At 43.3% G+C, this 13208-nt stretch overlaps 1 protein-coding gene across 1 annotated transcript in view; it reads right to left on the bottom strand.

Annotated features, from left to right (window-relative positions):
- The window catches only part of LOC139254880 (SH3 domain-binding protein 4-like), a 69069-nt gene that overhangs the window by 43534 nt on the left and 12327 nt on the right, over positions 1 to 13208 (bottom strand). The window contains exon 2 of the mRNA XM_070873849.1: positions 8916 to 11284. Within this exon, the coding sequence (XP_070729950.1) occupies positions 8916 to 11284 (2369 nt within the window). The remainder of the gene's footprint in view (positions 1 to 8915; positions 11285 to 13208) is intronic.

The following is a 13208-nucleotide window of genomic DNA, read 5'->3' as shown; positions in this document are numbered from 1 at the left end:
AAAGGAAAGCAGTGCATCATTCAACCCAGTGCAACTCACATGGGGATAGGAATTGTGCACCATTTGCGGCATGGACCCCAAGTACTCTTGTAGAAAACAAATCATTGGTGTTTATGGTTCCAATCTGATCCCAGGAGAGCAGCACTGAAATGGGGAGCCACAGTCTCCATGTAACCATCTTCCTGGATTATGTGCAATGATGCCACCGCTCCTCAAAGTAGTATTGTAGGGCCTGATGGAAGCTCACAGCAGGGACGTGGGTCTCCATTAGTGTCTGGTCACCAGTGTTGTACTGAAAGAGTCCCGCTGACAAAGCAAGAATCTTCCGTCTACCGTCAACAGCACTTGCTTAATGAAAAAGTATCTAGTACTTTCTTTTACAATGCCAACTATTTAATCTCTGAACAAAGCTCAACACCAGGAGGCATTTTTTTCTCCCTCTCCTTTGGACCAAAATTTCAGTGGAAAAACATACTTTTCTACTTCCTCTGATTTCCGGACTCCTATCCTTACTGAAACTCCTCTGGTCTAGCAGAGCTCACAGCTCTGGTAGAAACACCCGGTGAGGACTCCTCGGCCCCAGAGATTGAGATCACACAAAACCTACAGTAAAAATTCTGCAAGTTAGACCACTTAATACAATAAAGGTCAGATTGAAAATGCTAAGAACAGTAGTTGCACTGAATACAGCTGCACTGGGCCAGAGTCCCTGAGGCTAGATTTCAATTTATGAACCAACAATTCAATTTATCACAATACTGACACCACACAGACTGAAAGATGACAAACATATTCCTCCAGCCAACACTGGCCAAAGTAATTATAAAGGGGTTGGGGTGAAAGGAAGTGAGATGTAAAGTCTCTAGTTTGATTTACATATTATGCACAGATCATTCTTAAAAGGAAATATTTTGTATTTGCAAATATTGTGCGAGTCACATAAATATTAAATTTACTTCAGTTGTGTGTTGAGGCTTCCTAAAGGAAAACAAAGACAATTTGCTGCACCCTCCAGAAATTTATTCAGGGTCATCGAACAACCACCATTCTGATTGATCCCATTTAATTTTAAATCTATGACCTCTGGTTATTGACTCACTTGCCAGAGGGAATAGTTTTTCTCTATCTACTCTATCAAAACCTCTCATCATCTTGAAAACCTCCATTCCAAGCAGAACAGTCTCAACTTTTGAAACTCACCTCATAACAGAAACATAGAAACAGAGAAAAAATAGGTGCAAGAGTAGGTCATTCGGAAAGGGGTACTGAGGGAATGATCAGCCATGATCTTATTGAATGGTGGTGCAGGCTCGAAGGGCCGAATGGCCTACTCCTGCACCTATTTTTTTTTTCTATGGGCCTTCGAGCCTGCACCACCATTCAATAAGATCATGGCTAATCATTCACCTCAGTACTCCTTTCCTGCTTTCTCTCCATACCCCTTGATCCCTTTAGCCGTAAGGGCCATATCTAACTCCCTCTTGAATACATCCAATGAACTGGCATCAACAACTCTCTGCGGTATGGAATTCCACAGGTTAACAACTCTCTGAGTGAAGAAGTATCTCCTCATCTCAGTCCTAAATGGCTTACCCCTTATCCTTAGACTGTGTCCCCTGGTTCTGGACTTCCCCCAACATCGGGAACATTATTCCTGCATCTAACCTGACCAGTCCCGTCAGAATTTTATATGTTTCTATGAGATGCCTTCTCATCCTTCTAAACTCCTTCCTCAGATTGGGAGACCAAGACTGCATACAATACTCAAGGTGTAGTCTCATCAAGGCCCTGTACAACTGAAGTAAGACCTCCCTGCTCCTATACTCAAATCCCCTCGCTATAAAGGCCAGCATTTGCTTTCTTTACTGCCTGCTGTACTTGCATGCCTACCTTCAATGACTGATGTACCATGATACCCAGGTCTTGTTGCACCTCCCCTTTTCCTAATCTGCCGCCATTCAGATAATATTCTGCCTTCGTGTTTTTGCCCCCAAAGTGGATAACCTCACATTTGTCCACATTATACTGCATCTGCCATGCATTTGCCCACTCCCCTAACCTGTCCAAGTCACCCTGCAGCCTCTTAACGTCCTCCTCACAGCTCACACCGCCACCCAGTATCATCCACAAACTTGGAGATATTACACTCAATTCCTTCATCTAAATCATTGATGTATATTGTAAATAGCTGGGGTTCCAGCACTGAGCCCTGCGACACTCCATTAGTCACTGCCTGTCATTCTGAAAAGGACCCGGTTATCCCGACTCTCTGCTTCCTGTCTGCCAACCAGTTCTCTATCCACGTCAGTACATTACCCTCAATACCATGTGCTTTAATTTTGCATACTAATCTCTTGTGGGGGACCTTGTCAAAAGCCTTTTGAAAGTCCAAATACACCACATCCACTGGTTCTCCCTTGTTCACTCTACTGGTTACATCCTCAAAAAATTCTAAAGATTTGTCAAGCATGATTTCCCTTTCATAAATCCATGTTGACTTGGACCGATCCTGTCACTGCTTTCCAAATCCGCTACAATTTCATATTTAATAATTGATTCCAACATTTTCCTCACTACTGATGTCAGGCTAACCGTTTTCTCTCTCCCTCCTTTTTTAACATATTGGGTAACTATGAGAGTATGTTGAGTTGAACAGAGAGAGTATTTTGAGTGGAAAGGAACACCCCTTGAAACGCCTTTCTGCAGAGTTAAGCAGAGTTAAATAGAGTATAAGTAGTGTGTCTTGTACTTTTCCTGTATTAAACGAACATTAACGATCCTGTCATTTGTCTAGTATGTAGTTTGATATTTAACTCAGGAACCGTCGCAGGCAACTACTAGTCACACGACTAGCAAATTGCCGCTTGCGCAACATTGACGACCCAGATGGGACTTTGAATTAAAATAAATTAAAATAAGACAGACATAGGAGAAATGGCAGGAAAAGGTGGAATCTCCCAGTTGTGGGAAGAGCAGTTTAACCAGATCCTGATCGAAAAAGTCAGGGGATGGCTTGAAACAGTGAGCTCACCGATTTCCTGGAGGAGACTCATTCTTCGACAAAACTAAAAGGAAAAGAGAGAGTCTAAATGTTTTCTAATCGCAGCATGTTATGCAGAATTACTTAAGCAGAGAGACCTAAACAAAACTTTACAAACCCAATGGGAGCACGAAAAATCAGAACTTCAGACAGGCGTAGGAAAATGGACAGACGAAGTTAAGGGACTGAGGCTTAAATTGGCAGAGCAAGCCAATCAAATCGAGACTCTCCAAGACGATAAAAAAACTCCATATTTTGCATCTGACCTCTAGTATGACTATGGTAGATAATAGCAAGCAAAATAAGGGTAACCTGGAGTTGGGGGATGTGAACTTGAAGCATATCCTCAGTAGCTGCAAAAGCAGTTTAAAAAATCTGAAAGCTGACAGCAAGAATTTTCAGGAAACAATGAAACAAAGTGAGAAGGACCCTGTGGGATCCAAAACCAAGTACAAAACATGGCAATCTTTATTTGTGGTTCAGGGAAGCATTTGTTTCCAGTAATAAGCCATTTGTTTAAGAAACAAAAAAAATAGAAAAGCATTCCTATGAATCTAAAATAGAACATAGAATTTGTTACTTTGGATGTTTGAAAAGTTATGAAATGCTTCAGTGTGAATGGTAAAGTTAAAAACCACGTAGATGTTTATTTGTCTGCGTGTCTGTAGTTTTTCAACTGGCACTGGTTAGTTTGAAATTGGTTGAATGAATTTGGAGCTATTGAGGTTAATTAACCTGTGAAAACCAAAGTTTCATTTTGGCCATGGTGGAATTTTGGTTGGTTTAAATTGTGTGAAAAACCTCTAGTTCCGGACATGAGGCAATCACATATATTTGGTTTTTTAAAATTAAAATTTTCTGACAAATTCCTGAATCTGTGACCAGGGGAGAAAGTGAATGTTATTATGCGTGGAGTACAGAAGGATTGCAATGAATGCTATTGGTATACGTGGTGTTGCTTTACAGATTGCTGGTACCATTGTTGTGTTTGTCAACCTTTTAAAATGCAAAAAAAAGGAAGATAACTCTGCACCAGACTTAGAAAGCAACACCTTTTTGCAGAGTTGAATGTAAATATTTTTAGCATTTTAAAATTAAGAACATTTTAAGTTTCATATTTGAGTGGATGTTTCCCTCAGTAACAGAAAGGGGATCAGGATTGATGAATTAACCCATTGGGCTGGCACAAAAAAGCCACAATTGAGGTTCTGTTTTTTTCTTCCAAGCAAGACTACTGATGTGTTGCAGCATGGTGACAAAAATTGAACTTAAGACTTTGCTTTAAAAAAAAATGCTTGGAATTAAGCTGATAACACAGGCCTCTCGGGGGCCTGATGGACAGAAATCTCAAGGAAGGCTCAGTCAGTTCCCAGCAAAACGCATGATGGACCCCTTCTTCTCCAAGGATGGGACATTACAGTCCAGTACCAGCCCAAACCACTAATCTAGCTCAAAACATGTCGTACCCCGGCGACCCACATCATTTCGAGATTCTGACTTCAGGTACCTTAAATGGTCCCTTTCAGTCAGAAAGGGAGGGAGGAAGAGACAAGTCACAAAGTCGAATTTAAAACCCACGTTTGTGTGGACGGCTCTTCCGCAATTATAAACGGGCAGCAGTGCACAGGATTCTCAGGAATAAAAATGACCCCGGACGGCAAATAGGCTTTAGAACAGACGCCAATTAAATTAGAAGACAGTAAAGGAGCTCAAAATTGCAGAACTAAGCGCGATCACCTACGTAGTCATACACCCAGAAGACTACCCGACGCCTGTCCAAATTTATACCAACAGCAGTTACACATGTAACAGTCTGACTGACTTCCTGCCCATCTGTCAAGCTAGAGGTTTCACCTCCGCAGACGGAAGACCGCTAGCTACACAGCCCCACTTTTAAAATTGATTTTTGATACAGCCACCTCAAACCAAGGTCCGTATGTCATAACCAAAGTCAAAGCACATACTAAGAATATCCCCTTAGGGAACCGAATGGCGGACAAATTAGCAAAAGAAGCAGCCCATACAGGTTTCCTATGGGACCCTTTGGAAAATGTAAAAACCGCACCAATGGCACCAGTTGCTGTTACCCGCCTGATACTGGACTTGGCAGCCAGTCAGGCTACAGACCCTGATCTTAAAAACATACAAGTAGGAAGCCCATGATCCAGGCTCGCCCCACCCAATCCAGCAGCTAACCCGATCCCAGCCCAAGATATAATACCCATCTTGCCACCTACCCAAAATTTAGAGGCCGCAAGTAGTTCAGAGGAAGCCACCACAAAAGGAGATGTTAATTCAGAAGATGACCACCTTCCCGGCCCAGGGACACCTGACGAAGCCCGCGCCTCCCACAATGAAACGGCACCAAGTCAAATGGACGGCTTGTCACAGAATTTCAAAGCTATGAGTCTCACACCTCGAGCCACCCCCACGGCCAGTAAAAAGAAACGATGACGACGGTTCCCAGAGAGAGAAAGGAACGCAGTCGCTTGGACTAGAAACCATCCAATACCGTTGCCTGGCTCTGCCCCGGATTCGAGGAGATTGAGAAGACCTACTCCGTAAGGAGAGCAATTGATACTATGTTTTATTATCCTACAGGGTGGACATATATGCCAAAAGTAATCCCATATCCTGAATCAGAACATTTTCGAAACCTACCTAACGAATGGAGTAATCATCTGAAATATGGACTCATGATTTTGAATTTTGTATGCATGTTTATTACTGTAATTTACATTGTTATATCCCTATAAGTGGGAACGTCCATATATTGAACCAGGACCAAAGGGAGGTTTTGTGTTACGAGAAACTAATCAGGTTGTGTATGACAATGTACAGTATGAATTTGTTGTACTTAACATAATATTCAGTTACCCAACTGGTGCCCGTACAATTTAAGGAAATTGTATCAGGATCTGACTTCACTACTAGTGAGGCAAGAAATAGGACTGAGGGAAACGGAAAGTAAGAATAGGTGGAAAAGATGCATTATAAATGACATAGGTACAGCGTACGGGGCAGGAATGGCCACAGTCACTACCTTAGATATTACTAATATGAACGCTAAGATAAAAGGATTGACCGGACAAATAAAGCAGGTTTTAAATAGTTTAAATGATAATCAGAGACAGGTAGTGGAGGCAGGAAAAGATAGCAGTAAGCTGGAGAAAAGAATGGTCACCGGAGAGGAAAGCCACATTCAGACTATCAACCAATTAATCAATACTGCCAAGAAAGCAGAGAACCAAACTCAGGCACAAGATTTGTGTAGTATTTATGGAAACTGGATGATAGAACAATTACGGGAAAACCTGCAGGAAGCCAATGAGGGTAAAGTCCCCACCTGGATTAACAATACCCAAATCCAGACTCTGCTCTCGAACAAGGAAGACCATTCTCTCGATGGATGCCAATTGCGAGAACATTAAGATGTGGTTCAACGAGGAATGTGCCGGGCCAACAGGAACCCCAGCGATTGGAATAATATTGGGGATACCAGTATTCAATAACCAGACCGGCATGACTCTGTTTGATGTAAGGAATGTCGGAACCATACAAGACAGAGTATGGATAGGCCTGACCAATACGAAACCATAGGCGGTAAATCTACCTACGGAATGACTGGGACCAGTCTGCACCAATGCAGCCGAACTACCCGGACTGTGCTATGTCCATACAAGATCTATCCTACCAACGAGGCCCAGAGTGGTTTCAAGAACAGCACTGCTAAGATCTGTACTCTGACCCTGCAGAATGTGAAAGCCCAAACATTCATCAGGAGTGCTTATTTGGGAAATGGGATTTATTGTTTCGCCGCCACCGAAGAGACATACCATTACGGAACACAAATTTGCACGATACGCAAACCTAGCTTCTGCACTCACCCATTGGTGCCTATGAGAATTGGGAATGAGGAAGTTATTAATATTGAAAGAAGACGGCAAGTTAATATCATGGTACAGGAAATCTTGAAAACCCAGTTGGAAACTTACTTCGCCAGAAGTGACATCAATATCCAGTTACAAAAGGAACACTTAACGGAAATCAGACATAAATTAGATTTGGTCTAAAAAATTTACGAAAAAGTGGAAATAAATACCAGAGACATTGAAGCCAAAATTACCCGAATTAAGATCGACATTTGGTGGGACGAGATTTGGAATTGGGGCGAGAATGTGAATATTCACCCCTGCATCAGACTTTTCTCTCATCTTACGGTCATCTTGATAGCAATAATTTTCCTAGCATTGATAATAATGGTATCATATGTGAAAAAGTTGGTACGTAGATTGGAGCTACAGCTGGGACGTGTACAAATTGGTTCAGCGTTACAGAATAGACTAAAGGGACCTCGTAGTGAAGCCGAAACCCTACTGTGATCAAATCATATATATATATATTTTTTTTTTTGGTTGATCAAAGGGAGGAATGTGGAAATATCAGAAAGGCTTAAGAAGTTAGTTCAGACCTGGGGTCTAAAAAACTAATCAACTCTCTTGAACAAAAAACCAGCCGGCATTAACCTCAGAGTCAATGAGATAAGAGATGAGATAAAGTTGTAAAACAGCTGGGAAGCTATAGGATTATAAAGCCAAATTTAAAGGAGTCGCCCTGGATAAGAGATAGTGTGTAAATACTGAATGCCAATTAACAAAGTTCTGGCAATTGCTAATGACCAAACAAAAGGTCAGGTATAGGAATAACAGACTGAAGGCAAACGGACAGGAGGGAGTTACCATAACAGGACCAGCTGTGGAAACAGCAAAGGATTTCATTGATCAAGATAACGTTCACACATGGGAAAGGAGACTCCCGACTTGGTAATAACTTGCAGGCGAGAGACAAGTTGAGATAACAGCAGAATGTCTCTGTATCTTGTAGAAACAAGTAGGCAATTAATAGCAACACACATGGTTAACTGAGGGACAAAAAGGTATAAAGATAGACAAGGTCGGATAGTCCGGAGCGAAAACCCGGGAACAACACTTGACAGAAGCAAGGACCAGGGAGTAACCCTTGAAGGAACAGTGTCAGGACCGGATTGATCACCCGGGACGTATTGGGTAACTATGAGAGTATGTCGAGTCGAACAGGGTTAGTATTTTGAGGGGAAAGGAACATCTTTTCTGCAGAGTTAAACAGAGTTAGAGTATACGTAGTGAGTCTTGTACTTCTTCTGTAATGGGGAATTATAAAGTAGTGAGTCTTGTACTTTTCCTGTATTAAACGAACATTAACTATACTGTCATTTGTCTAGTGTGTAATTTGATATTTAACTTGGGAACCGTCGCAGGCAACTACTTGTCACACTACTAGCAAAATTGCCGCTTGCGCAATGATTCCCATGGCTGAAGAGTCTAGAACTAGGGGCCACAGTCTCAGTATAAGGGTCAGCCATTTAGTAGAGATGGGAAGAAACTTCTTCAATGTGAATCTTTGGCATTCTCTATCCCAGAGGGCTGTGGTGGCTCAATTGTTGAATATATTCAAGACAAGAGTGATAGGTTTTTGGATATTAAGGAAATCAAGGGCTATGGGGATAGTGCGGGAAGGTGGAATTGAGGTAGGTGGTCAGCCATGATCTTGCTGAATGCCGGAGCAGGCTTGAAAAGCTGAATAACCTACTCCTGCTCCTATTTCTTATGTTCTTATACTGAAAAGCACTTTTTGTTTTGATGGTCAAGAACCAGCCTGTCTCACAATGCATTAGGTAGCTCATACCAAAGAAGAATGACTGGACCTCAGTTCATTAACCAATGGAAATTTCCAGTTCTAGCACTGCAAAGCCAAATATGTAACTTGGTAATTTAAAAGACTGCAGAGATAATAAAAGACTGCAGAGATAATTTAATTCCTATCAATGTGTACTCACAGCCATCAGCTCTTTCTGAAAGGACTTCTTTTCCTTGTTCTCAGTGTCATTGCAGTCCTCTTTGAGTTTTTCCAATACAGACGCCACGCGCTCTGGTTCGCTGTCTATCTCTGTCCGGCAGAAGTGCACGAGCGGCATGTTTTTATAACTCAGGGCGTCCGCAAATGCTCTCCAGCTACTGATATTTTCCATAAGTGTCATCCTTACAGAGGCATAGATGTAAGTCAGAAACTTGCTAGGGCGCAGGATCTGCTCCAAGAGCGTAGAGGTAGTAAGATCAGGTCCGAGAAAGAAGCTCGGCTTTATTTTCCCAACTAACAACACATTTTTGGCATGCACAAGCCCTATCTTCCCTTGGTAGTACCCAGTGTACCACTCTTTCGTTCGCAGCTGCCCTTTCAACTTAATCTTCTCTTCGTTCAGCAATGCAATCACGTCTCCCTTTTTATACTCCAAGAGATAATAGTTTTTGTTCTGCCTTACTACAGTCTTCAGCAGTTTGCCATACTTGAGGTTGCTTACACAGCGGTCCTGAAATATGGGGTATTTACTTGTGACAGCCAAGGGCGAAAGAACAATCTTGCCGACTTCTTTTTTCTTCAGGAATCTCCTCTGCCCGCTGTTTCGTGTTCCAGACTTTGGGGGCGGCTGTGGTGTCCTCACACAGAACTGTGTAATTATCACCTCCTGGTCATCCTTGACCTGGATCCTCAGTGTGAAGTCAGAAAGTTCTTCACAGATGCGTGAATGAATAGGAAAGATGAGACGGCTGACCTTTCCAAGCTTCACTTGAAATCCACGGACAACCTTAACTTGGTCAGATGGTTTGATCTCGTAGTTGGAAATATTGGGATGTATGCTTATCTTCAGGTCAAGGGGCTTTGCTAACACAAACTGGTGCTTGCCCCACAGCTGTAGCGCCACTGGTGGTACGCTCAAAACCTCTCGGCCTACTTCACTTACTAACAATGACTTGGGTGCACTATCGTGCCCAAAAACAGCTACGACTGTCTTGAATGAAGGATGGATATGCTTAGGCCCATAAACCCCAACCGTGACATTTTTGTTAATGCAGTCCCACACAGTGGCAGGGTACTGCAGTGACCTAGCCTGAGAAACCACAACAACATACATGCAAGGCTCCAGATTGTCCAATTGCACCTGCACTGTATCGCCATAGTGATAGACCTGAGGCATCGGTGAGAATGGTCCATCTTTGCTGTCACTGCACAGGCAGGTTATCTCAGCATCCTTCTTGCTCACTGCATCATCTTTTAACTCGGCAGAAATTTTCATTTCCAAAGTAAGGAATGTTTTGACTTCCATGTTGCTTAACTTGATCTCAACCACAGGGCTAATGGTTGTACATTTATCATTGTTCAACTCTACAGGAGGATCCAACAAGGCCTTCATCGAAATCTGCTGGGTTTCTCCTGGAGAGACATGTCCTTCTGGTACATGAATACTGATATTGGTGTCTGGAAGTTGAACTGCTCCACCTGTGCTGTCCAGCTTACACGCAATATTAGTCTCCACAGGCTGAGTCTGACCCCAGCCAGGATTTTGTCCCAGAGTGTCCAGATCATGGCACGAACGTGCCAGTTTCCTGTGGTTAAGCCATGCTGTTCGGAAGTCCTCCCTGCTCTTGAACTGTTCAGGGTCTGGAGACTGCATGCCTGTGAAGAAGCCAGTCGAGGAAGGTGCATCAGACTTGGCTTGCAAGACTGAAAGCTCAGACATACTATACGATCGCTTGCTCCTGAAGAATGGATTATTCCGACTCAGTAGTGGATCAAACTCGGCCTTTGAGCTGGTTAATGGGTCTTCCTCAAAAATACTATTACTAACACTGTTAGCGGTTAATGTTTTGGAACCAGTATAAGATGGTGTTAATGAGTCAAATAGAAGTAGATCCACTTCTGATTTAGCTGCTTGTTCACTGTTGGAACTGACGCTATGCACGTTCCCATCTAGAAATGGGTTGGAGGATGCAAAACCATTCAAAAATGGATTGTTATGTTGGGGTTTTGTAGACTTTTTATCAAAGATATCTCCCCACTCTCCAAGTAAATCCATCTCTTTGGCACCTTCATCAGAACTGTCCCCAACGTTATCCACCATTCCACTGTCTCGGAGGGAGGAATTTCTGCCAACAGGCTGAACATATGAAGCAGGAATGTAGCCCATTTCAGTATTGTTGTGGGCATACCACCATTCTGGACCAGAGGTGTCCAAGACATACAGAAGATCCCCTTTGTTAAATTTGAGTGTTGTAAAATTAGTAGGACAGTAATCCTTGATAGCCACAACTTCACGTGCATCTCCGAAAGATGTAGATGTATCCAACCGCAAGGTACTAGGAGAGGGCACTGCAAATATTAGAAAGAGAAGCATTAATTCAGGCAGGGTTACAAGTATTCTTAAGGATCAGGATTATGCCTTTTGTCATTAGGAATACATTTAACCATTTCAAGCAATCATATTCACCAAGGCAAGACAAATTTAAGTACAGCACAATAGGTAAAATACATCCTGAACATCAACATTCTTACAAATTGATTAACGTGTAGTAATAGTGTTGCAAATAGAATGATACCATACAGGAGGCAGCCATTCAGCCCATTGTGGCTATGCCAGCTCTTTGAAAGAGCTAAAATATTCATCTATATTAATGATTACACATCAACCAAGCATACAGATAGTTGGTATTGTACATATAAAATATTTGGAAATAGAGAATAAAAGCCGTGCATTTAGAATATAAAATACACTTGGGTGTACTTTGAGTGCTGTAATCCAACTTTGGCTCAAATTATTAAAGTGCACATGCTTTGTTAATGCTTTACAGATTGTTCTCTACACTTGCTTGTGTTACTGCTTTGTAATCACTTTACTAATTCTGTACAAATGGCAACTGTGCGACATTAGCATCAATAAATAATGTTACCTTCTCTGATATTGAGGTCTATAACAGGAGAAACTTAAGAATTGAGGGGGGCGGGGTGCAACCACAGTGGATCAGCAAATTTAATCAGTGAGTAGCTCTTCTCCACGTCACCACTGGGGTTTTTCTTCTGTCATTTCTGGGTCTGTTGCAGTCCAGTTGAGAGAGATTGATTACTATGATCAGTCAACAACTCCATTATCATTGTATCATGTGACTACCAGGAAGGTAGAAGGTGATCTAGATGGATCTTGTTTTTTTTTGACTAGCGACTCCCAAGTCCCTATGTCCAATGTTCCTAGTTGCTAAGCCATACAAATCAGAGAGGGATTATTAAGTATGGGAAAGGGTCCTACACTTTCCTTCCTCCCCACAAAAAAAACTAGACTGCTTGCTAAAGCCGACTGCTGTGAAAGCCCCAGTCAGTGACTGGAAGCAATGATATTGTCTGCTAAATCTGCAACTTCGATACCAGGCTATCATAATCTGTTTTAGTTGAAGGGAAGAAAAGTCACAGGAGAGAACTTTTAGTTCAAAGTACTCAAGCGCTCCTCCACATTCTGGCCCCAAGTTTCGGGTCGCGCCTAGAATAGCACAGCCCCGACCTGAATGCCCGTTTTTCACGCCACAAAGTGCGCCTAAAAGAAACTTCTGTATTCTCCGGCTCCCTGCTGGTCCTCTTGAGTCAGGCACGGCGCAGCATGAGCTGTAGGGGGCGGAGCCAGGTCCCTGCGCTGAAAACAGTGCCGGGACCTCTGCACATGCGCGCTACAGTGGGCGCGCATGTGCAGTAGCTCCAGGCGCCCAAAACTGTGTGGGAGGGGCCCGAAGCACGCAGCCCCTAGCCCTGGCCGAATGGCCTCACTGGGGTTGCGTGAATAAGGCTGCCTCCCATGCCCAGCTCCTGCTTCCTCACGTACCGACTCGACACCCACTCCCCGCTCCCCCCCCCCCACGGACTGGACCCGACCCGCGCTCACGCCCCCTCCCTCCCTTCCCCCCGGACTGGACGCAACCCGCGCTCACCCCCCCACCCCTCTCCCTCCCTCCCCCCACCCGACCTGACCTCCCTCTCCCTCCCTCACCCCCCCCCCCACGAACCAACCTGACCTCCCTCCTCCTCCCACCCGCAGTGCTCCCGACGCCCGGGAGGAAGGGGGACAGAAAGGAAGAAAAAGGAAAGGAGAATAGGAGAAAAAAGGAAAGGAGATAGGAGAAAGGAAAAGGAAAAGGAAGAAGAAAAAAAGGAAAGAGACACAAAGGAAAAGGAGACGAAGACGAAAACAAGGAAAAGAAGAGAAGAAGAAGAAAAAAGGAAAGGACAGAAGAAGACAGAAGAAAAAAACCGG

This window comes from Pristiophorus japonicus, chromosome 3 (assembly GCF_044704955.1).
Source record: "Pristiophorus japonicus isolate sPriJap1 chromosome 3, sPriJap1.hap1, whole genome shotgun sequence".
NCBI classification, from domain to species: Eukaryota; Metazoa; Chordata; class Chondrichthyes; family Pristiophoridae; genus Pristiophorus; species Pristiophorus japonicus.
The sequence above is the reverse complement of the archived record's forward strand: the minus strand, read 5'-3'. Positions and strand labels throughout refer to the sequence as shown.